The sequence below is a fragment of the Mercenaria mercenaria genome, chromosome 19 (assembly GCF_021730395.1).
Source record: "Mercenaria mercenaria strain notata chromosome 19, MADL_Memer_1, whole genome shotgun sequence".
In the NCBI taxonomy this organism is placed as follows: Eukaryota; Metazoa; Mollusca; class Bivalvia; order Venerida; family Veneridae; genus Mercenaria; species Mercenaria mercenaria.
Window position 1 is genome coordinate 942035 of NC_069379.1, and position 26500 is coordinate 968534.

Below are 26500 nucleotides of genomic sequence, written 5' to 3' on the forward strand. Positions count from 1 at the left end.
ATCTTTGCATGTTAAATCTGTCTAACACAAAAATATCACGTTTACAGTTTACAAATTTAATGACAAATCCAACTAATATGGAAGAAGTTCAATTACACTACGTTGAAGTGTTAGTCAGTGGGGATGTTGGAGTTAATGTAGTGTCAAGTAAAATATTTTCTGTAGTTTCAAGTCTTCAGCATTTAAAACTAAGAAATTGTGGTAATGTTTTCACTTCTATTCGTTTTTTACCTTTTCTCGAAAGTTTAACTTTTGAAAAAAGCAGTCCTCAATTGTTGGCAGAAATACTTGACAAGCGCTCTTGTTTATTTCACTTACAAACCGTCCAAGTCAGTCAGTTATGCTTATCAAAATTGTTAAATGTTGTAGGTAACCTTCCATTGATAGTTTTGGTAAAGTTAAATGACATCAAACAAGAGAAAGAGGTGTGTATGCAGAAAATATTCTGCGAGATCTTAATCGTACCAAACTTTACTCCGTGAAGGAATTTCAAACGAAAGAAAATTGTTTGGCAATTGCAGAAATGACATCATATGGTGCAAAGTAAGCGATAAAGCTGTTAAGGCACTCGTGTGTTTCGACAGGTGAGGAACATTTGTCTTGGCAACAAGATTATCATACTTGGATACTCACGACTGACTTCAAACGTTTCATTTCGTCAGTCAGCTGTGGGAGAGGCAGTCAGCTTCTTTCATCTTGCAGAAAAGAGTACTAAGACATCACTGTTCATTCATACTTTAATGTGAAATAAGCAGTTAATAAATCAATTATATGCAGTTACTGGCTATTGTTTTCTAATCCTGTCAGAGATGCATGATTGCAAACTATATATTAAGACTCGTCCAATCATAGATTATTTTTCGCATTAACCATGTATCTGTATGGGCCTGTGATAGTATAAAAATTAGGACATATATAACATCTCGTGTTGTGACATTAGCAATACTTCTAACAAAGTCAAAAAATGTACATAATGATTTATGTAACTACAGAACAGCAAATTTCACAAGAAAAACATTGCGGTACGGAATCTCCAATCATTCAATTATTTGAAACGTAATTACTTTTCAGATAGAGCCTCGAACATTAGAAGTCCGTACTGGTTACATTTTCTTCAAGACGAGTTTTGCCTCTTCTGTTGAAAAAGATTATAGATTTGCCATTTGTGTCTGGCCACCAGGATAAAACTTTGACCATTTAAATTAGATACAGAAGAACCCTGAAGTCTTTTTGGAAGTCAATAACTACGTAGTAGGCATAAAAAACATACACTCAGTTCATAAGATGGAGCACAAATCTGTGGATCGCAGGGCCGTGTGTTAGGGCCCATGACGCTTAGTTGTTCTCCATGTTGACCAGATAAAAGGTATTGTTACTGGAGTCACTTTTCCCTAACTTTGATATTATATGGAGATGTTGAGAACAAGTGAATACTGGTACAGAATCGAGGAACACTATTTCGGTTAACTTTCTTTTGTTAACTGAATACTGCTGAAAACGGCTTTTAACCAAAAAATAAAACTGTAAAGGAAAACACATTCATTGTTCATTTAAATTTAAATCATTAAGAAAAACCTGTCATGCAGGGCCTCAAAATTAACACTGCATTAAGCCATGTCTGAATTTATTCACTAGAATCATGCGAATGATAGAATTACAAATATTACGTAAAAGAGCAAGGGTTGAGGTTGTTCCAATATCTTCATCAAACCAAACAATGAAATTGTTGTCTTAGTTATTCAGATTTTGATCAAGTAACGGATTTGTCGAAAACTTTAATGATCTTTTACAATTAACGCTAGATTTTCTCGAGTTATGTTTTTTTACATTTTGATTTTCCTGTTCCGGTGTCATACCAAGATATGGTTGTATTTTAGCATACGTAAGAGTTATGAATTTTGTGTATGTATTTATTTTATAATAACAATTTATTGCTATTTTTGTTTCCCGTTTTACGTGAGCATCCCCATATTTCAAGAAGATGGAATAAAATATTATATCAAAAGTGCGTTACTATTCTATTTTTTTACAGTGGTCCAAAATACATTGGAATAATAGTATATTACTAATAAATGGATTATATGATCATCCTACCTGTTATGTAGAAGTATTTTCAATATATCTGTAGATTCTGCTTAATAGTGCTAGGGCTCATAAGAGGCACTACACATTACCTTACCGTATATTTTCGCTTATAAGACGCCTTCGCTCATAAGACGCACCCAGACATCGGATATTCCATCTGGGGTTTCTTTTTCTTCTAATTCTCTTGTAGTACATGCTTATAAGATGCACACCACTCTTTGAACTGGAAATATGATTCCTAATAATGCATCTTATAATCGACCATATAAGGTACCTCTCTGGAACAAACTGAATCAAACTGAGGTTGCTATTATTTTGTTAGTTTTATTCTTTGCCTCAACGGATTTTACATATTTTACCAGTATGAAGTAACAAAAGACTTACCTTTAGCTGCTATGTAACCGTCGTAAGAAGTCTCCGCGTACTTTGGATCCGTGTTGTTATATTTTCTGTTGGCATCATGGAGTTCATTCAATATTACTTCAATCCTTTTCAGCCAAAGATACGGGCCATTAGTGTCCTTGGAGTGATTGTGTATTACTGATAAATGGGTTCCGTAATTGTCATACGGTGACTAGAAATATCAGTACAGGGCACATTTAGTATTTATCTGTTTAATAGAATTCCGCCTAAGCCGGTCCAAAGGGCGCGAGAGGTGTTACGCTTTACCTAATATCTCAAAAATAGGATCAATCAAACGCTTAGTTTCGTTCCTTGCCTCCTCACAGTTAATTATTTATCACAATAGCTGTCTATAAATATTATGTCACAGTCGAAATTAGTTTCCCCGTGCACTGAATTTATGTTGTTATATGTTCTGTTCATCAAAATATCTCTCTAGAAAACAGTTGATGATGTGGGTCCGCGTTCCCATTTTCTGGGCTTACAAAAGATATTCTTATAGAAGAATGCAGTACAGCCCTATAGCAATGTGTTTTTGGATAGGTATATTATATTAGCCTTTATATACAGATGCAAAGACAAAGTAACGCATATAGAAAATAAAAGAAACAGTGTTGGGCACCACCATGGATGGTTTTAACCTAATAAAATAGAAAAAGTGGAAATTCCACACGTCGTTCAAAACACAGCGAAGACGAAAATGTTTCAGGCTCGAGCCTGTTATGGGCGGTAGTGGAAATGCATGCTACCGTCCATGCCATCGTGCCCCGGGTTGTGCAGAACTTAACATATACACATGCTAAAAGTACAAAAACTATTTAGAGACATCCGCAGTTGTGTTCATACGACGGTGCACATGGAACCTTCAACGCTACACTAGCGTGTAATTCCATGAAAAGCGGCGTACGGTCCCCAGTTAAAATAATGGGTTTGTCCTAAACGAGAAAACAGAACTAAACAAACTGGAATTTAGAAAGGGGGTCTGAGGTTATGGAGCCTATTATACTTGCAGACGCTTGTTTAAGAAACAATATATCTCATTAAGTGATGAGTCGTTGAATAAATCATTGTTTGGAACTTAGATGCGACGGAATAATACGCATTTGAAACGAAAAACAATGATTTATTCAAGAACAAATCACTAAATGAAATATATTATTTCGATTCTAACACGATAGATCTACCAAGGATTTTTAAGTACATCCTTGACGACATTCATTAAATATTTGCCAGTTTTCAATCGGTTTCTTTTCCAGCACGCCTTTATGCCGTTTGACGCCATGACGTAATAATTGTGACGTCAGAACAGTGACGTTGTATAATAACTCACTGTTTTCTGCCTTCTTTGTTTAATAGGAAAATGAATCGGATTGTGTTAGAATTAAGAAGAAGTTTCACGGTGACTCTTGATTGCATATCTTTAATTAAATGGTCCTAAATGTACTCCACTTTGCTAACATAATATTACCTTCAGCATGCAAAATCTGAGGCATACTAGGTGACAGATCGAACAAGCAAATTCTTTGTGTTTAGAGAACACAATTTGAGGTTTCAAGTTGCTTGTTTTCTAAGCAAGTATATGTAAAGTAACCCCTTTTCTTTTATATGCACCAAAGTCTTCTTTCTGATTTATGAGAAGACAAAAGCTTTTTTAACGATGATGAAGCAAATGTCTAACTTTATGGATCTGACCAAGGAGATATTTATTGATGTTGATAGGCCAAGCTGAGTACCAGCTTGGTCAGGCCCACAGACATGGATATTTACCCATACCGGTCTTTGGAACTTCCCTCTGGAATTCGTTCCAGTTTGATTTCACTGTTTTATGTTTGTTCCATAGAAAACTAGCTTGGTCGTCGATATATAGACTTTAAAGAGGGCTGAAAGTATGCTTTAATATATTGGAAACATGTCAGTATGTCAGATATATCGATTACGGAGTCGTACTAATGACCATGTTTTGCAGATTAAAACTACTTGTACTTGTTATGTTGTTTTTTTTTATTCAGATCTTTTTTAAGTTGAATTCGAATTCACGGACTACGTGGAACAGTCTTTTTCCCATTCTCATCCATCAGAGATTCGTCGAAACAAGAGTTACTGTTCGTTCAAATTTGGAACCATGGTAGACCTCCTGCGAGAATGTCTTTTTTCTGAATGATAGTCGTCCTCATCACAAAACACTTAAAAAGAAAGAGCCTAAAGTTTTCAAAGACAGAAACACATAAAATAAACTCTAGAAATTGATTTCTAAGTCCATCAAAATTACCAAACCTTATTTCACATATGTGAATTTTATGCATGTTTTGTTAATATCAATAATTCAAGTTCTGGTTTATATTTTATACATGTGTTCGCAAGAAATGAAAAATCAGGCAAATACTTACTTCCCTTGCACTAACAAAAGAGACTGGAAATGAAAAATGTCTTAAGGAAGATATAGTGAGCTATCTAGAATGGAAACAATTATATGTCCTATTGCCCTGAAGCCTTACCATGTTGGACAGGATTTGTTCTGACTTTGCGAACAGTGTAGTCCAAGATCAGCCTGCACATCCGTGTCAGTAAATTTTCAGTAAACACCTCATTTTATAATAAATGATGCTGTTTTGATTGAAAGATGGACGGATGGATTATAGAAATTTAACAGGGTAAGCGTTAATCCATAAATTGATTAGACCATTTATGCAATAAACAAACTTGACCAGATGCTGATAATTCCTACCAACTTTTATCAAATATCAACATCTGATATAACTGTTTCATAGATGGTGTGTTTGTTATCATATAATGTTGTATCATATCAGTCTTTTATATTTTCTGGTCCTTTGGGATCATGGAGTCACTTCAATCGATGTGTAATTGAGTTCCACTTAAGCCGGTGCTAAGGGACGTTGCACATTTCGTAACCTCTCATGAACAGACTCAATCAAACCGAGTCTGCTATTATTCTGCTTGGTTGCATTCTATGTTTCCAAAGGATCTTCTTACAGATTTTATCAAAACAAAGTCTAAGCATATCTGTCAGTTGCATTCAGTCAGAATTGTGGACCTTTTCTGTTCAGAAAAAATAAATGTCTTGTTTTCGGGCTTCTAACATGAAGGACTTTATGATGCATACTAAGAGTTTGTTAGCCGCTGCTGAATCGATCGAGTGATTAGGGCAGGATCACGTTCTCAATTTGGACTAAAGTTGAAACAGTGTAAATAATAATATACATGGCCTCTTAGATATATTGGCATTGGCTGAATTCTTTCAGACTGTCACATCACATCTTTACACGTCATACCACAAGAGAGAACAGCACTCGATATTACAAAAGATAATAGGTAAGGGTAGACTTCTCCGAAGCACAGAGCTCCACAAACACAGCCTCAGAGCCTTAGTAATATCGGGACATTGTGACATAAGAGTTCGTTGCTCTATTGAAATGTAAATATATCAGTGTATTACGTTTGTGGGCATCATCTGAAGGTGTTTTGCTACCAAATCGGCTCAGGAGCTAGACAATATTGGCAATACAATACAAATCTCGTCCTTACACGAACGAACGCAAATGAGAACAACAGACGCTAATTTTAGCCTTAGTAATATCGGGCTACTGTGACTTGTGCTTATATCGCTCTGTTGCAATGAAAACATATTTGTTTATTAAGCTAATGAACTACAATTAGCTGTTTCGCTGCCGGACCAATTCAGTGACAGGTTGGACAAAAATTGAAATTTTACAAAGCAACTGTTAATATCCATTGTCTGTGAAATTTATTTGGCTCTAGTTGAATTTTCTAAACTTACCCAGACCTCATCCTAAAACGGCTACACACAAGTTAAAAGCGCACCCGATATTACAAGACTTAATAGTATCTGGCCACTTTCACTCGTGGGCCTACTTTGCAAATGCGTGACTGTGAGGCTGTGTTTGTGGTGCTCTGTGCAGCTTCCGAGAAATTTACCCTCACCTATTACTGTGAAATCATTAATATCCGTGGGGGACTAATTTTCGTGGATGAGTCAATCCACGAAATTTAATCCCAACAAACAAGTAAAATTCCAATTCATTATTTATTAAAAAGTTACAATCCACGAATTCATATCCCCACGAAATTGCCGTTTTTACCAAAACCACGAAATTTCGTGCCCACGAAATTAAATAATTTAACATTATCTTTTTTAATTGTTTGTCACTCTGTAGCAATGAATATATATATTTGAACTGCAGTATGAAACCGCTTCAGAAAATGAAAAGGACAGTGAATCCATTTACCATGCAGAGTAATGCAAGACAAACTTTATTAAGTGACGCATAAAAAAAAATATTGCCGCATTTTGAATTAAAATTTGTTATTGTAATTATTAGTCAAGCCGGTTGTCTGAGATGGATTTCAAATGTATTTCATTAGTTATTTGCAATCGTTTTATTTGTAATTATTCCTTAGATAAGCAAATATTATGTTAAAGCATTGAATTGATGAATCAAATTTGCTGGCACCGTGGAGATGGTAATATCTTAAACATTTATCTTAACTCCTGGAATAGTAATCGATTTAAATGACTATACATTCGTTAGCTAAAATCTGCAAAATTTCAATCTGCAAAGTCAACATATGGTCTTAAACACAATGAAAGAGAAAACAAACACATAAGAATGTTTCATATGTTGTAAATAGAAATACTCCTGTATCCTTAGGAGGGCCGGAACACATTTATACAATCTCGCCAGGCATACGTATGTTTTAAACAACACAGAAAAAAAACGTTAGACGGCTTTCAGCTTTTCCCGGAAGTAAAGAAAATTAAATATATACACAGACTAAACTTGAAAACGGAAGTAACATTTGCATTTGTCTATAGTCAGGGTTCACGCGCAGGGTCATACCGTCTAAATCTATGCGCGTAGATTTCCGTTTTTTGGCGAACTGGGGGTTATTTACAGCATATTCTTATGCTATAAAAATACCTGAGCTTCAGAACGACATATCAGCTTTTCATCTACAAAAAATAACATTTCCACTCGGAAAAAAACACAAATCCTACAGGGGTCCGTAACGGAGCAAGGGTAAATAGAGATTTTTGGGAATTTTGAAATCGTTTATAAAGGACATTTCAATGTTGTTAAAAATGTCAGTTTATGCCTCGGATGTCAGATATTTTCGTTTTCTTAGAGCTACAGACATAGGTATTTCAGAAATATTTTCAAAATGAATTTCGTATTATAAATGTTGATTCTACGGCAGCGTGAAAAGGCTAATTTACGTTTTAGTACGTCACCGGTTACGGCTATGGAAAGGATATACTATGAAAGTGTGTCTAGAATGTAAAACATATTTAAAGTGGAAATGGTGGAGCTTATGTTCAGTCACAATGTTCAGCGTATACATGTATTTTGCAAGTTACTTGCTTAGATAGTCAAGCATCTGTCAATCTGACAAAAGATTATTAAATATTGATGTTTAATATTGATATTACATGACTAAATAATGTCGGTTTTCTGTTCCTAAACTGTTTGTCGCTCTGTTACAATGGAAATAGACCTGTGTATTAAAGGGGCAGGGGCCGAGTAATTATTGTGTAAAATAGATAAATGCTTGAATTGATTTTCCCAGCTCCATGTAGACGGCCGGGTCTAAAACCTAACCTGAGGTAACGGAAGTCAGACGAAACAGAAACGGTCATCCATCCATCCTGATTAAGCTCAAATTTGCGGAAAAAGTAAACGGTTATGACAAACTTTTCTTTCCACCAATATTTTTGTCTGGTCACAAAACTATACATTTGGTTTAGGTCTGTGATTTGCAGATAATGCGGTACAGGTCGCGCAAGATGTACATTTTGGGCCATTTTTGCCTCAAAATTTAAAGTCCTGAAATCGGAGTTTTACTCGTCTTTATCATAGAAAGAAGGGAATCGGCGGGCTGAAAATGTCACATGATGAAGTGCTAAATATATGCAATAAAGCCGTTCACAACTTGCCGGGTATTTCTCAAAATTGAATTTATAATGATTTTTTCGCACTGGTATCAACGCAGATTTACTGCCTCTTGTCCCCTAAGCGTGTGATCTACTATAATTAGAGCTGCATCGTTTCTGAATGGTTCAGTGGTAAGAACAGGACGGGGTCTCAAGTTAGATAAAAATTAAAAATCTTCCATAGCAAATGTCAATATACATGACCGTTAAAACAAATCTGGTGCTGGATGAATTGTTCTGTTATAGGAATCGTCTTAATACGGCTCAATGCTTGTGCGAACCAGACACGATAATACAAGCCGAAGTATTATATGGCCACAACGACATAAGTGTTTGTCGCTCTATACTGTAGTAATGAAATTCATCTGTGTATTAAGTCTGTGAAGAACAATCAGCCTAATCGCTTGGATGCTTAAGGCTGGATAGCGTTATCAATTTTGACAACAATTGATTCCTTACATTGCAAAAGTTTATATGTATATCGTCAGAGAAATACATGTACACGGCTTTAATGAATCATTTCAGTTCGTCAGTGAACTCATCCTTATACGGCGTTACGCAAATGAGAACCGCACCAGATATAACATGCCTTAGTACTATCGGGACATTCTGTCTTAAGTGTTACGGTATCAATTTAGACAAAAATTAAAATTTGACATTGGCTATGGAAAGGATATGCTATGAAAATGTGTCTAGAATGTAAAAAATGTTGTAATGGAAATGTTGGAGCTTATGTTCAGTCACAATGTTCAGCGTAAACATGTAATTTGCAAGTTACTTGCTTAGATAGTCAAGCATCTGTCAATATGACAAAAGATTATTGCACATCTGTCCAACTGACATTGATTCGTTCTTCTCAGATTTTGTTGCCGTTTTACTATCGCTTATCTGTATACAAATGCCAAATGTAATATACTGGTAGAAAGGTCGTCACATTAGATTCACAGTGACACCCTGATCATAAAACTGGTTTGTTTGTAGAAGTTGTAGGGGCTTGTTGTCATGTTGATACTGTTCAGGCACCCAGTTAACAGATTTTTCGGCGTGCCGTATTAAGCACGATTTTATGACCTCGTATGACCTTATGCCGCCTGAATAAATGTACCAATCGGATTGCTTGGTAAGTTATTCTCGGTATTTTCAGCCATAATGAGAGATTTTGTAAGAGTGGCGCTGATTGGAGGAAAGGCTGAAAATGCTTCACTCTGAGTCATGTGTGACACTGAGTGAAATGACAACGCGTTCGTCATCTATAACCTCTATAAGTACAGCACCATCGGGTTGTATGCGTACCACTTGAACAGGTGTGCGTAACCAAATATTTATCTGCTCATCCGGACATATTTCTGTTTTGTTAAGTTTTATTGTTAAGTTATTTCTGTTTTGTTAAGTTTCCTTTCCTTAAGTTTTGTTTTTACAAAAAGGTTATTTGTTTTATACAGTCATTAACTCTTACCCTGCATTACAGCAACAATTTCTAACCAGTGCAAATCATTACTAACCTGCAACAACATGTCCGATACTGTTAAATTTTAGACTCTAAATTTTAAATTAATCTTTCCGGTGAAAACAGTACTGTACATATTCTGAATGATAGACAAATTTGATAATAAGCTGTAGTAGGGTAAGGGGTCATGTTGCTTCCAACAATTCCAGAAATAAAGTATAGAGCGTATTTCAATATTGTTTGCTTACTGTTACCATCTTTTAAGCACCAAAGGCTCAAAGTGAGCTTTTGAGATTGTTTGGTGTCCGTCGTGTGTCCCTCCACTATTTCTAAACACAGATTTCTTCAGAACTACTGTCCTCATTTATTCAAAACTTCACAGAGGCCCCTTTCAATATTATCAAAAGATTTAAAATACAGGTTTCTGCCCATATATAACTTGTGCTTCAGTTACATCACGCCGACCATCTTTTTTAAAGATATTTCTTGTTTCGACTTACCTTACATACATTGAGATTAAATATAGAACTGTACATTCCGCGTGCGGTCATACTGTAAAATAGAAAAAGTGGAAACTCCACAGATCGTTCAACACGACAAAAACGAAAATGTTGCAGGCTCGGTTTGATTGAGCCTGTTCATGGACGGTAGTAGAAATGCATGCTACCGTCCACGCCCTCTAGCCCCGAGTTGAGCAGAACTCAACATTTACACATGCTAAAAGTATAAAAAGCAATTTAGAGACATCCGCAGATGTATTCATACGGCGGTGCACATGGAACCTTATTCTAACCCTAACCCTAAAAACAAAGAAAAATATCAAACAGGGAATGCCATGCACCAAAAGCGCAGCCTCCTCAAAACGAACCCCCCCCCCCCCCCCTCAACATTATTGGTAATGAACAAATAAATTAATCTTGCATCTAACGATACTATTGACTTGATTATACGGGTAATTTACCACTAAGACATGCTGATCTTTATAAGCGTTGTATTTTAACATAGGGTTGGTTTACTTTTCAGAATTCCACTTATTTGTAGAACTTATTGCGCAAGACCTATATACTCCTTTCAGAAACATGAAAATATCAGTGAATCAATTTTCCGTGCAGAGAAATGCAAGACAAGCTTATAAATAAGTATGTTTGATACAAATTTAATATATAGAATATCAAGGATATATCACGGTTGAGATATTTTATCATTATTGTAATACACAATTGATATGAACAATTTGTTCATTATGTTAGATAAATTATCAATGTAAGAGATCTGTATTGTCAAACTGCAACTCTGTAAATAGTCCTAATTAGTGACAGTCGACTGAAACAAAGAGAAATGCTTTAGATTTTTGAATAGACAAAACGACAGTAAGCTAACAGTGAGCTCTTTTATTATTTTAATTTATATGAGTTGTAAGTTACGATATTGAAGAGCCTTGTTTAAAAAATCTGTTTGGTAGAATAACAGCAAACTTTTAATTAGATCTTGGGTTATCTGTCAAAACTTGTCATTAGTGTTCACGATCTGTTAGAATTATTTTTATCTCTCCATCCTGCAAGTGTATCGATTTTTGTAAGTATCTTGCCAGGACATTGTAGTATGTAAGTTATATACATTCCACATCAATGTCTGTGCCTGAAATTGTTTTGTTGAGCACACTGAAGTCACATAAGAATTTCTATTGTTTTAGTTTATTGTTGTTAATAATTGTACCAAGACTTAATCATCTTAAAATAATGTAATACATATGTAATCATCTTAAGACATGAGAATGGTTCGTGTTGGATTTTTTTAAAAAAATTTTTTTGCAAAGAACAGAGTATTTTCTTGCTTTTCCTGCTTTTCGTCAATCACTCGAAATTCAAAACGTGGCAATACCTTAAAAGAAATGATCGGTAAATATATAAATAAATCATATTATGGTGACTGTCATATAGGCCTAACTAAACTAAAGCAACCAGCGTGGGAGCCATCTGGTCTAGTCGCGTAATGGCTGCCAGGCATTTGAACACTAATTTTTCACTTGGCATGGCAACAGAGGTCTAAATTAAAGCTAGTTTCTGTTTAAATCGCATTGTGGATTTATTTGTGACATTTTGGTAGGAAAAATGAGACAGTAGGTTGTATTTGGTGAAGTGAATCTCAATTGTAGTATGAGTAGTACTTCCAGGTCACAGCAGTGTGATTTTGATGTCAGTTTACAGTAAGCAAATGTGACCAGAGAAATCTCTCTTAGAAGATACATGACCCCTACTTTTCTCTTCATTTTATATCAGTTTTATCATAACTCTTTAAAATGAGGTAAGGATGTGTTCTCTGAAATGGGTCTAGCTATGTTTGGTAGCTCTTTAAAAAAAATGTCAGTTTTATATAGAATATATAGGGAAAACTATTTACCTGGTTGTGACCTATAATGATATCGTATATGCTTTATGCACAAGGAATTTTGACTGATACATGATAAAAATGTTGATTTTGTGCTTCCCGTATTGAGAGCAATTTACTATATTTAAGAACAACTTTACCTTAGGGAAAAGCGTAAATTTATTTCCCGAGTTGAGACCTAAGGACTGTTTACACCAAATAGGAAGTGGCTCCAAAAAACACATATATTCGCAGACCAATGTATCACTGTCAACTGTGAAAAATATTGTTTATAATTTGTAAGAAAACTATAAATGAATTTCTAATCTTTGAAATGCTCTTAAGGTTTCAAGATTTTATTCTTTATATGAAATAAAGCAGAAACTGAATTATTATAATGTTACCAAGACGCCCACACGCTTAAAATTTGGCATTGTCACACCTAAATCGGATGTTCTATCAAGGGCAAATTTTACACCCACACCGTGCTTTTACGCATGCGCACATTGACCGAGACACCCAAAGAATTTGGCATAAAATATTTAGAATTTTAATGAAAATAGGAAGCGTTTCTTCACACCAGTGCATTCTTAGAATTAGCCCCACGGTAAAATACACTATGACCTGAGAGGCTGCAAAAAAACTGAAGCGATCGAGGCAGTAAACGTACAAAATGGCGACGGAAAATGAACTCGAATTGACAGGTGATTTTTTTCACTAACAAAATTATTATGGCTGTCGTTCTTTTTTTTTAACTTCCTCCTGAACAAAAATACGTATATGGTCTGGAGACACGTCCAGGAGAGTACACTTGGATATTTTATTACATGATATATGATAATAGCTTATTGGTTGAATAAATAAAAAAGGAAGTGTCTAGTGGATGCATTGGTCGAGAGGGCCAAGACGCTTTCCTACTGAGGTGAAGGTCCTGGGTTTGATTCCTGGCTACTTGCACTGTGGTGTGTCCATATGGGCAAGGCACTTTATCACAGTTGCCTCAGTCGACCCAGCTGTAAATCATACTAAATGGGGAATTGGGTACCAGGAAATTGCTTGGGGTAAGGTATAACTGGTCATAACTGTTTTAAAATAGGGTCGCTCTACAAAGCGACCGTAATTAAAATTTCCCTTTACCTTTTCAGGAGTCCGTAACTCTACATTTAGAGGTAGAGGTATGAATCCATACTTCTTAAACTGTTATGGGTACAGACCTCCTTTGCCCAGATATTTAGTGTTATTTATACACTTTTATCAAATTACAAATACGATTACAACAATCAGCTTAAATTTGAATCTAAATAGTTCACAGACACCAGCATTCACCCAATTGTTAACAGTTATCTTTTGAACTGTAAATAACAAAGGAACACCAAACTTTCATAAATTAATTTTTTTTTGCAAATAAACAATCAAATAAAATTCAACCAATATTCAGCCAAAACTCGAATCTAAACTTCACAGATACCAATATTCGCCCAATTGGTAAGTTCTATCAAAATGATCTTAAATTATGTTGTGACAAACCATTTGTATTAATAGTTAGAGTACTTTGTTTTCAGAACACGTTGATACTATAATTTATTGATTATAGTACTTTCTTACAAGTGATAGTTAATTGATTCTAAAATAAACTGTTCCATGCAGATTATTTATTGTAAAATAACAGCATAGATGGGTAATAATTAAAAATTACTAAAATTTATACCAAAACTCAAGTAAGAATAGAGTGAAATATTGATATAATTGAGCTCTTATATAATGAAAAGAAAGTGAATAAGGTGAAAGAAATGAAGTTAGACTTGTAATAGAATTTAAAATGAAAGTTAATAAATAAAGATAATTTCCTTAATTACCTTCCTTTAAATGTTCAGCATCTGTAATTAATTTATTGTAAGAAAATACAAAACGTATTTGCAAATAAATATTTTATTAAAAATGTTGTTTTCTTGAATTATATTTGTGTGACATCATTGCATTTCTTACGGATTTTCTTACTATTTTTAGTAAGTCAGCAGCTGGAAAACATTTGAATTGCCATACCAGGAAATTGTGATTCATGAATACTGTAAAATGTAGTTAAAGATTAATCAAAACAAATCAAAAGTTTAAGAGTACTTAACTAACTGTTCCTGATGCACTTAATTTGATTTGAACAAAAAAGTTAAACTTGGACCACTTAAGTGATATATAAGAAACAATTTCACACAAAGACATTAATTGGAACATAGTGGGGTAAATATCTTTATATTCTTGTTGGTATTTGTGAGGCAACACACATATAAGAAAAAGTGATATCACAAGAGTCATTATCACATTTTGCGAGTCAATATCGCTTTTTGCGGACCTGCACGTGCAACCCTTTCGACCAAACCAATGAGCCATTTGAGAAGGGTATATAATAATGATTTCTCAGTAGAAGTAATTTATGTATGTTTTACTTTCAGGTATAAGACAGATGAAAACCCAAGTCTCTGAGGTATGTTGTTTTGTTTATCTCTGATTATTTCATATAATTATGGGCAATAATGTAATATTTACTGCTGCTGCTGCCTTATTTGAAGCTTATTATTCCACACCTCCCCCAATTATTTTTCCGAGCATACAGCTGCAGCTCTTCACTATTCAGTCAGTATCTTTTTCATAAGTACCCCTTTTAAAAGTTATTGGTACTGTCCAAATTGAAAGATGGGCAAGTTCATGATAGAAATTTAGCAGGGTAAGGTTTAAAAAGAACTCTGTATAAAATGTATATCTGATAAGACGTGTTTCAGATTGGTTACTCAGTTTGGAACACTTCTCCAGCTCTTCTGGCACTTCACTGCAAAATAATGTAATACAAAGGGCTGCTGTCATGTAATTTTCATAAATTCAACAAAATTATGTTATTATTGCAAACAATATATGCTAGTAACTTTTAGAAATCCACAGCAGTTTACAACCTACATAAATTTCATAACTGTTTAACTTTACATAACTTTAGAAAAAATTGTGGAGGCCTCACAATTAGCGTTATGTCCAGACGATCAGTTATAACAATGTCAACAGCTTTGTGTGTATTCATGAGTGGAAAGCTATTGATGATAAATGGTAAATTATTTCAATGAATGATGCCAGGAACCAGATTTGCGGTGTTATGTAATGTATTGAGATTTATTTTGCAGGGTGGTCAGTCAGAAACAGAACATGGCAGCAAGACAGCGGGAACCGGAGCTGTACCGAAGGAACGTGAAAGGAAGATTGGACATAGAAGAGTGGATGAGAAGACGGGAACTGTCACATATAAAAAGGTAGAGATTTAATACTTATTAAGGTTAATATTTCACACCAGCATGTATAGGGTCAATGTAAATATATTGTACTAAAGAAAGTGTAAATCAGTTTTTGAAACAGTTGTAATAATGAATAATAATTTCTGAAGGTAGCATTTATGGAATTTTTTAATGTACTAGTGGCACTTTTTAAATTAACTGCCTAATTTTGGGAATAGTCATTACTAGGGGTGCGTACCGGTTCTCGATATGTATCGAATACCGGTATTGAGGGTTCGATCGATACATCGGATCGAACGTTCCTGTATCGATCAAAATATCGATCAAAAGCTAACTACATGGTAAATGGCCTCATTACCGCAGATACCTATGTATAATGTGCAGTTTTTTGACCCCCGGGACCACCCCGAATCGTGGGCGCGCAGATTATACACAGGTATAGATGATTTTCCAACTTCGAAACAAGTTTGTTTCCGATGGTCGCCATTCTGGTAAAGGGAAACTGCTCTCCGCGCTAACTGTCACCGCTAAAATATAAGATTGCCGTTACGTTCCGTAAAAGATCGAATTCAAACAAAATTAATTTCATACAAATTTGAAAGTATTTTGATTAAAGAAATATTAATAAATCACAAAATTTATGATACTAATTAAAGATTGAGTATTCTTTTTAACCGAGATCAAACTGTGAACAACAAAATTGACAGAGGTGACAGCTAATTGCTGGCTCTTTGGACTATCACACCTTTTGTTATCATTTGAATTGAGAAGCTCATGTCATTTTAAAAGATACCATTCTGAAATATTGAATCAGCTGTTAGTTATTTCTTCAAAATACTAATAGTTAATTAAAAAAAAAGGTAAAACAACAATTCTAATATGCTTGCCTCTGTTTCTTAAAGAAAAATATATCCAAGTCCTGTGATTTTGACTCAGAATAGACCGACCTTAGAAGTGAGTAATAAAGTTCATATTGCATTACTATAATGGTCTTGTACTCTGTTATTATTCTGTATGAAAATATCATATGATATATCGAATATCGATCATTTTGTATCGATACAAATATCGTATCGATCATTTTGACCGATACGCACCCCTAGTCATTACTGGTTTTAGTAACTCACATGACTTTCTTACTACATTTTATGTATCTTGGCAACAAATTTTTAGAATAAATATTTGTCCTGATGAAGGCCTTTCTAAAGATTATTTAATTAATTTACCTGAAATGGTGTTATGATGTATTGTAACTTCTTTTGTTCTTAAAACAGATAGAAGCATTTAGATATATACTTCATAGCTGCTATATACATGTATTTTAAAAATCAGAAATTAGTTGATATGTTATATATTGTTACATAATATGTTATTTTTCCTGTATTGTAATGAAAACATTGGTATGGAGAAATATTGACATTTTAGGTTCCATTGTAACTTGACAAAGTTTAAAAATGTGTATCAAATTTTGTGTTTCAGAAACCAACCAGTGAGTTGATGGCCGCCATACAGTTAGGAATTGGACAAAGTGTGGGTGGTTTGTCATCTAAACCAGAGAGAGATCTTCTAATGCAAGATTTTGGCGTCGTTCAGAGTGTTTTCTTTCCCAGGTATTGTTTTAGAACTTTTCTGCATGCTGTCAAGCTTTTGTTATACTTTTTCTTTATTGCCCATTTTAAATTAGGAAAGTTGTTCTTCAAATACAACTTTGCATAAAAAGAATGAAGAAATTATGTTCTTCATCGTTATGATTACAACATTCGTGCCAACAAGAGTTTTAAAAAAATTATATGAAAACACACAGATTGACTGTCCTTAACATCAGCATGAGTTTGAAATAGTAAGACTTGTGTTATACGCTCGTGTAGCCCACCTGCTTATCTCAGTAGGTAGAGTGTTGGTCTACGGATGACCGAGTCATGAGTTTGATCCCCAGACGGGGCATATGTTCTCCGTAACGATTTGATAAAAGACATTGTGTCTGAAATCATTCGTCCTCCATCTCAGATTCATGTGAAGTTGGCAGTTACTTGCAGAGAACAGGTTGGTACTGGTACAGAATTCAGGAACACTGGTTAGGTTAACTGCCAGCCATTACATGACTGAAATACTGTTGAAAAACAGCATTAAACCCAAAACAAACAAACAAAATAAACGCTCTTGCTTCATAGAATTTTCTTTATGTCACACATCATTTATTTTGCAATGATATCTATATGGATGAACAGGATGTAAACTTTGTGCTTTCTGTATTTCAGTGAAGGCAGCAACATGACGCCGGCCCATCATTATAGTGATTTTCGTTTTAAGACGTATGCTCCCATGGCTTTTCGTTACTTTCGTGAACTGTTCAACATTCGTCCCGATGATTTTATGGTAAAATATTTCTTTAAATTCAGTTGTAATCTGCCTATGTTGAAATTCTGAAATCAGTTTGAAGTTTAATTTGTTGCAAAACTACTATCAGCGCTGCAGCAAACAGTATTAAAAAGCCATTTGTCATAAGTAATCAGTAAGCTAACTTAACAAATCTACTTTCTGTTTTATAATTTACACATAAGCAGCCACATAATGTCTTCTTAAAGTAGTGGACCTGAGATGACAATCCACAGATTATGTATTCTCCGATCCTATCCAGTGTAGTATTTGATTGATGTTCAGTGATTTGTTTATTGTGGCCCTATAGTATCCACCTTATAACGATATAAAAAGATCAAAGAGTGTATTTAATTCACTTTGAAATACTGTTGGTTGAATATAGTCATAAGACCTGAGGTACAGTTTCTTTCTGCAGTTTCTAATGAAGAAAAATAGGCTTTTGAGCAAAATTTTGTAATATGGATGCTTTATATAAAATATTTCAAGGTCTTGATAGAATACTTCAAGGTAGAATATTGATTATTCATTTCAGTTATCCCTGTGTGATGACTCCCTAACAGAGTTATCTAATCCTGGTGCTGGAGGCAGTATATTCTATATCAGTGAAGATGATGAATTTATTATCAAAACTGCACAACACAAGGAGGCCAACTTTCTCCAGAAATTACTGCCTGGTTATTACATGGTAGAGTTTAAGTTCTTTGATATTTTGGTTTTTATGTCATCAATAGTTTTTCTGCAGCTAAAAGTATATCATATTTTGGTAAAAAAAAACTTCATTAGCCTGAAAATCATAAGTAATTATGTCTCCCACCACACAGTGGTGTGGGAGACATATTGATTTACTCCTGTCTGTGTGTGTGTGTGTCTGTCACAAATCTTGTCTGCACTCTTAAGTCGAACATTTCTCATCCGATCTTCACCAAACTTGAACAAAATGTGTTTGCCAATAAGTCCTCGGCCAAGTTCGATAACTAGCCAAATCGGCCCAGGCAGTTCGGAATTATGGCCCTTGAATTACCGATAGGCCGGTTACTCAACGTGTGAATTACCAATATGCCGCTTACTCCAACACGTAAACAGTATATAAAGACAGACTTACTATTCAGATGATTAGGCACTTGCGGGAGACATGTGCTTTTCTCAAAAGCACCTAGTTTTCATTTATATCAACTGTATGTCAATCACTTATGCCATGGATTATTAAAAATGAAGAATAACAAGTTTTATATGCCAGAGTTTTAACATAGGATGATGATTGTAATGTTGTTTATAAATTTATTACCTACCTGTTAGAGAGTTTCAAGCATGATGTTCATTTACCATGTACTTACATATTGGAGAACTCCAGGCATGTTACGAGGTTCATTATTCATATTTATATTTTTGTTTCCACGTTTTGTTTTCAGAATTTGAATCAAAATCAAAGGACACTTCTACCAAAATTCTACGGGTTATACTGTTATCAGGTGAGTGGAGAAACGTGTTTTCTTATAACTTCTTCAAGTTCTAGGCCCAGTCAAGTTTTCCGAAAATAATTTACCAGAATAGACGAACCATAGGTGTGGGTCATTTTGGTCGAGTTGTTAAGGCCGCTGACCTTAAATTGTTTGTCAATCTCTGCTTTGGGTTTGAAACCTTACTTTGGGTGTAGAATTTTCTGATGTGAGAAATTATCAATCTGGCTTATGGCAGGTTTTGGTCCTGTTCAAGCACTTACTGTGCATGAAATAATGCTTGTATGGCCATTGGAGACAAACACTACTGTGAAAACCTTCAAAGATGCCATATAACCTGTAATTATGTCTGTGTGACTTTATACCCAACTGAAAAACAAAATAATGACTGAAGGTCTTCAAGCTTACTATGATCACAACCAATTTTCATACCAAAATGTAAATAACTCTTCCACAATTCATATCTTTAGTCTTTTTGAGTAAAACCATGTTAGGAAAAACAAAGAAAATATGTACCAAGGGTTTTATTAAGGGCCAAGGATGGGGATTTCCCCTGCTGTAGTCTGTAGCCCTTGCTACTTTCCTGTAGAGAATTCTGTTCTAAATGGGAGATGCCCAGAACCCCCTCACTTCACAACTTTTAAGTCTTTCATTTATGAAACCCATGATGTACTGAAAAATTCAAACTAGCTACATGTTGTTATTTTCAGTGTGGTGGTAAAAATATCCGCTTTGTAGTCATGAACAACATTCTACCTTCTGTCGTGAAAATGCACGAGAAATACGACCTGAAAGGCAGTACACACAAAAGAAAGGCGTCAAAAAGTGAGCGGGCGAAAAGTTCTCCGACCCTTAAGGATCTGGACTTCAATGAGATACACCCAGAAGGTCTAATGTTAGAGAAGGACACATACGAGGCATTAATAAGAACTATACAGCGGGACTGTAGAGTAAGTTGGAAGTTGTACATACCTGTCATACCTTTCTCACATGAAAGATGGTATATAATTTATTTGTTTAAGCCCAGTATCTTTTGAAAGAAATTCTTTATTAAACTTATTTTGCCATTTTTAGCTCGACTATTCGAAGAATAGGGGAGCTATCCTACACGCCCCGGCATGAGCGTTAGTGTTAGCGTGAGCGTCACACAAATGTTAAAGTTGGCGTACCACCCCAAATATTTTCAAAGTCTATTGAGATATTGCTTTCGTATTTTGCATACCTGTTTACCATCATGACCCCAGTCTGTAAAAAAGAGGAGGCAACTCTATCAAGCATTTTGACTGAATTATGGCCCCTTTTCGACTTAGAATAAATGTTAAAGTTTGCATACCACCCCAAATATTTTCAAAGTCCATTGAGGTATTGCTTTCATATTTTGCATACTTGTTTACCATCATGACCCCAGTCTGTAAAAAGGAGGAGGCAACTCTATCAAGCATTTTGACTGAATTATGGCCCCTTTTCGACTTAGAATAAATGTTAAAGTTTGCGTACCACCCCAAATATTTTCAAAGTCCATTGAGATATTGCTTTCATATTTTGCATCCTTGTTTACCATCATGACCCCAGTCTGTAAAAAGGAGGAGGCAACTCTATCAAGCATTTTGACTGAATAATGGCCCCTTTTCGACTTAGAATAAATGTTAAAGTTTGCATACCACCCCAAATATTTTCAAAGTCCATTGAGATATTGCTTTCATATTTGCATACTTGTTTACCATCATGACCCCAGTCTGTAAAAAGGAGGAGGCAACTCTATCAAGCATTTTGACTGAATTATGGCCCCTTTTCGACTTAGAATATGCTTATAGTAATGTTAAAGTTTTACTCATTGCTTATATTATACTATCAAGCACTGAGAATAGTCGAGCGCGCTGTCCACTGACAGCTCTTGTATATTTGTTAATATAACTCAAATGTGTTACTCCATATATTTGATTATTGTATAAACCTTTCAGTGTTTCTAGTCCAATTTCATTTTGCCATGTGATATTTACTTTTATTTCAAACAGTTTACAATTTGTTGTACACTGAGTCAGCCTCTTTCATACACGAACATACATGGGCTGTCACCATTGTAATTGATTAGCCAGACTGTTTTGTACATGGATTATCACCTATGTGTATGATTTGTCAGTCTGTTGTAAAAATGGACATACATGGACTGTTATGTCTATGTGATGTATGTACTACTGTAAAATCATTTAATTCCATGGACATGAAATTTCGTGGTTTTGGTCAAAACGGCAATTTCGTGGGGATATGAATTCATGGATTTCAACTTTTGAACAAAAAAAAATGAATGGGAATTTTACTTTTTTGTTGGAATTAGATTTCATGGATTGACTCAACCACGAAATCCACGAAAATTAGTCCCCCACAAATATCAATGATTTCACAGTATATGATTGATTATTGTATATTTTCAGGTTTTAGAAAGTTTTAAAATCATGGATTATAGTTTATTGGTAGGAATCCACAATCTAGATATAGCTAAAAAAGAAAAGGTAAGGGTTGAAATAATATTATAATATACAGAATAATGTTAATCGACAATTGTTTTTGTAATGGCCTTATAGATCTGAAAAACACATGCTCATCAAAGTTCAAGGTCACAGTGACCTTTCAGACTCAGAATGGTGTTGGCTCAGAACCTGGAAAATGCTTCTGTCTGTTGTAGTCAAACTTGATAGAATGAATGCCTTATGTCAGTAGATGATACCTGTTTGCTTGGGTGTCAGGGTCACATTGACCCTGGAAACTGATAATTATCAAAATTTATAGGATGATTGCCTGTGGTCACTAAATGACCACTTAACATTTCGGGGCTTAAATGGTTAAAGGGTCAAGGTCACTATGATCTTGAGACTGATTACAGTGCCAGATAGATAAATGGAGAATGCTTTGGCCTGCACTTGAGAAAATTCATAGCATGATTACCTTTGGTCAGCAAGTGTCCTGTCAGAAGGTCAAGGTCATATTAACTTTTGTACTGAATACAGTTTCTAATCAATAAGTGGAGAAAGCTTGAGGGTATGGCTGTCAAAGTTACGTTATATGTGTTAAGTACAAATAGAACTTGTTTTAAGGATTCCGTTGAATGTAGATCTGCTGTTACTTTTTTTCGGGCTCAGTCCAAGCATTACGAGATATGCACCCTTTCTCGTAATAACATGTTTTATTAGTTTGACAGAGCTTTGGCATAAACTTATTCAGCAGTTTTAAATGACTTAAACTGAGACTTCATATTAATAATTAGATCTACCATGAAATGTAGAAGTGTTTGATATATATTTTTTAGGGTCACTATTGGCATTTCAGAGTTTAAGGCCCTTGAACTTGGACAGAAAAATCTTGTTTCTGTTGACAAAGTAATATGGGGCGGGATTTATGTTTTTCTTTGGTATTTGGGCAAGGTTTGGATCTTCCTGTGGTATGGTGATTGGGTTGGAATATTGATCACTTTTAGTGAGAGCTCTAGTTAATAATTTGATAATCATAAAATTTATTATTTCTTTATTTCAGAGGACAACAGACTCCGCGAGATGTAATGAATCTTCTACGGGTACCAGCAGCGGATTAAGTAGTTCACAGGGAACCAGTTACTCGGAGACTCCAGATGGTAAAACAAGAGGTGGCGGTCACTTTTCTTACTAATATACTAATTGTTTGTCTCACAATAATAAATTCAATGTATAAATAAATGGGCATCTGTTGCCTAGTGGTTATATCACTGACTTTGAAAAACATGCCCAGGGATTTTTGAATGGTGCTTCTGGGGACTTCTTTCATCTTCAAAAGCTGTCATGTTCTGTATGACCTTAGATTGTGTTGTTGTGACATTAATCCCAACAAAACAACAATTCTATTTTGTTAAATATACCCTTATTTCATCCATAAGAATAAAAAATGCTTTGAGAAGGAACAGCCTTCAGAAATTTTTCTTCTTAGTCATGGATAAAAAAATTCCTTGATTATTTCAAGCAAGCATGATTATACTGAAACTGCAAGCTACAAAATAAGAGTTATTAAGACAGTGGTGGTCTTTGATACTGTAAACCACTGATTCCCAGTTGGTTTTTAGTCTGTTGTATATATGTTTTTATAAGAAAGTTTTTTTAGCATTGGCACTAATTGCCCAGCTTATCGTTAAAGATGCCCGTTTTTCACTTAAATATTTGATTTTGTATATACTACAAAAGGTGAAAAATCATCATAAAAGGTGAAAATTTTAAAAAAAGTACTTTAAAAAGTTAATGAAGGAATTAGAGGTGGGCAATAGAAAATGATTTGAAAGAATTATCAAGGTTAATTCTCATCTTTTATAAAACAAATTTGATCTTGAAGTAAAATGCTGTTGTAAACTATTACATTTTGTTTCTTTATATAAAAATTGAAAAATTAATGATTTTCCATGTAAATTATTAAATCTGTTTTAATGCCCTAAATGTTTAAGAACAGCAAGATACATCTTTAAACAAATAAAAACATTAATTTTTGTTCTGAATGTCTTTAATATAACTTTTTTGCCTGAATTTCTGATTCACATGGTTATTTCTGGTCTTTTAAAGTCCCTTACATAACTTACATATAATGTCTTTAAAGTTAATCATTATGTGAGCCGTGCCATGAGAAAACCAACATAGTGGCTTTGCGACCAGCATGGATCCAGACCAGCCTGCGCATCCATGCAGTCTGGTCAGGATCCATGCTGTTCGCTTACAGTTTCTATAATTGCAATAGGCTTTGAAAGTCACTATGTTGGTTTTCTCATGGCACGGCTCATTGTGTTTTGGGTGTGAACTCTGGTACTACAGCACATTGTTCTCACATGTGTGTTATCTGGTTTCTAACACTTCAATCAATACAACTAAATTTTATTAATTCTCGCACTGTATTTTAATTATTGTGTTATTAAAATATATATTAAATATCTACATTAATATTTTACACCAGTATATACATGTACCTGTATTGTATTTTTATATGTAATAGCAATCAGTTTAAAACATTATTTAATCCTGTCTGTATTCCTTTATATATGTGGTAGTTATCAATTTACAACCTGGTATAGTAGCTGTCTTTATTCAATACATACGGTAATAATTGATAGTCTCTATAATAATTAATAGTCACTATTCCATACATGTGGTAATAATTGATAGTCTCTATTCCATACATATGGTAATAATCGATAGTCTCTATTCCGTACATACAGTAATAATAGATAGTCTCTATTCGTACATACAGTAATAATTGATAGTCGCTATTCCATACATATGGTAATAATTGATAGTCTCTATTCCATACTTATGGTTATAATTGATAGTCTCTGTTCCATAAATATGGTAATAATTGATAGTCTCTATTCCATATATATGATAATAAATGATAGTCTCTATTCCATACATATGGTAATAAATGATAGTCTCTATTCCATATATATGGTAATAATTGATAGTCTCTATTCCATACTTATGGTTATAATTGATAGTCTCTGTTCCATAAATATGGTAATAATTGTTAGTCTCTATTTCATACATATGGTTATAATAGATAGTCTCTATTCGTACATACAGTAATAATTGATAGTCTCTATTTCATACATATGGTAATAATTGATAGTCTCTATTTCATACATATGGTAATAATTGATATTCTCTATTCCGTACATACAGTAATAATAGATAGTCTCTATTCCGTATATATGGTAATAATTGATAGTCTCTATTCCATACTTATGGTTATAATTGATAGTCTCTGTTCCATAAATATGGTAATAATTGTTAGTCTCTATTTCATACATATGGTTATAATAGATAGTCTCTATTCGTACATACAGTAATAATTGATAGTCTCTATTTCATACATATGGTAATAATTGATAGTCTCTATTCGTACATACAGTAATAATTGATAGTCTCTATTTCATACATATGGTAATAATTGATAGTCTCTATTCCATACATACAGTAATAATAGATAGTCTCTATTCGTACATACAGTAATAATTGATAGTCTCTATTTCATACATATGGTAATAATTGTTAGTCTCTATTCCATACATATGGTAATAATTGATAGTCTCTATTCGTACATACAGTAATAATTGATAGTCTCTATTTCATATATATGGTAATAATTGATAGTCTCTATTTCATACATATGGTAATAATTGATAGTCTCTATTCCGTACATACAGTAATAATAGATAGTCTCTATTCGTACATACAGTAATAATTGATAGTCTCTATTTCATACATATGGTAATAATTGATAGTCTCTATTTCATACTTATGGTAATAATTGATAGTCTCTATTTCATACTTATGGTTATAATAGATAGTCTCTATTCGTACATACAGTAATAATTGATAGTCTCTATTTCATACATATGGTAATAATTGATAGTCTCTATTTCATACTTATGGTAATAATTGATAGTCTCTATTCCATACATATGGTAATAATTGATAGTCTCTATTTCATATATATGGTAATAATTGATAGTCTCTATTCCATATATATGGTAATAATTGATAGTCTTTATTTCATACATATGGTAATAATTGATAGTCTCTATTTCATACTTATGGTTATAATTGATAGTCTCTATTCCATACATATGATAATAAATGATAGTCTCTATTTCATATATATGGTAATAATTGATAGTCTCTATTCCATATATGTGGTAATAATTGATAGTCTCTATTTCATACATATAGTTATAATTGATAGTCTCTATTTCATACTTATGGTTATAATTGATAGTCTCTGTTCCATAAATATGGTAATAATTGATAGTCTCTATTTCATACATACATATGGTTATAATTGATAGTCTCTGTTCCATTAATATGGTAATAATTGATAGTCTCTATTCCATATATATGGTAATAATTGATAGTCTCTATTCCATACATACATATGGTTATTATTGATAGTCTCTGTTCCATTAATATGGCAATAATTGATAGTCTCTATTCTATATATATGGCAATAATTGATAGTCTCTATTCCATACATATGGTAATAATTGATAGTCTCTATTCCATACATATGGTAAAAATTAATAGTCTCTATTCCATATATAGGGTAATAATTGATAGTCTCTATT

At 33.9% G+C, this 26500-nt stretch overlaps 1 protein-coding gene across 8 annotated transcripts in view; it reads left to right on the forward strand.

Annotated features, from left to right (window-relative positions):
- The first annotated feature begins 12767 nt into the window (after positions 1 to 12767).
- LOC123543125 (phosphatidylinositol 4-phosphate 5-kinase type-1 alpha-like) overlaps positions 12768 to 26500 on the forward strand; it is a 61859-nt gene continuing 48126 nt past the window's right edge. For 7 of the 8 annotated variants that reach the window (XM_053530806.1, XM_053530804.1, XM_053530805.1 and 4 more), the window contains exons 1-10: positions 12768 to 12973; positions 14717 to 14748; positions 15434 to 15559; positions 17021 to 17151; positions 17800 to 17917; positions 18453 to 18605; positions 19330 to 19389; positions 20088 to 20327; positions 21810 to 21887; positions 22906 to 23014. In XM_053530806.1, coding sequence (XP_053386781.1) covers positions 12943 to 12973; positions 14717 to 14748; positions 15434 to 15559; positions 17021 to 17151; positions 17800 to 17917; positions 18453 to 18605; positions 19330 to 19389; positions 20088 to 20327; positions 21810 to 21887; positions 22906 to 23014 — 1078 coding nt within the window. In that variant the 5' untranslated portion in view covers positions 12768 to 12942. The remainder of the gene's footprint in view (positions 12974 to 14716; positions 14749 to 15433; positions 15560 to 17020; positions 17152 to 17799; positions 17918 to 18452; positions 18606 to 19329; positions 19390 to 20087; positions 20328 to 21809; positions 21888 to 22905; positions 23015 to 26500) is intronic. The other variant, XM_053530807.1, reaches the window with a different exon arrangement.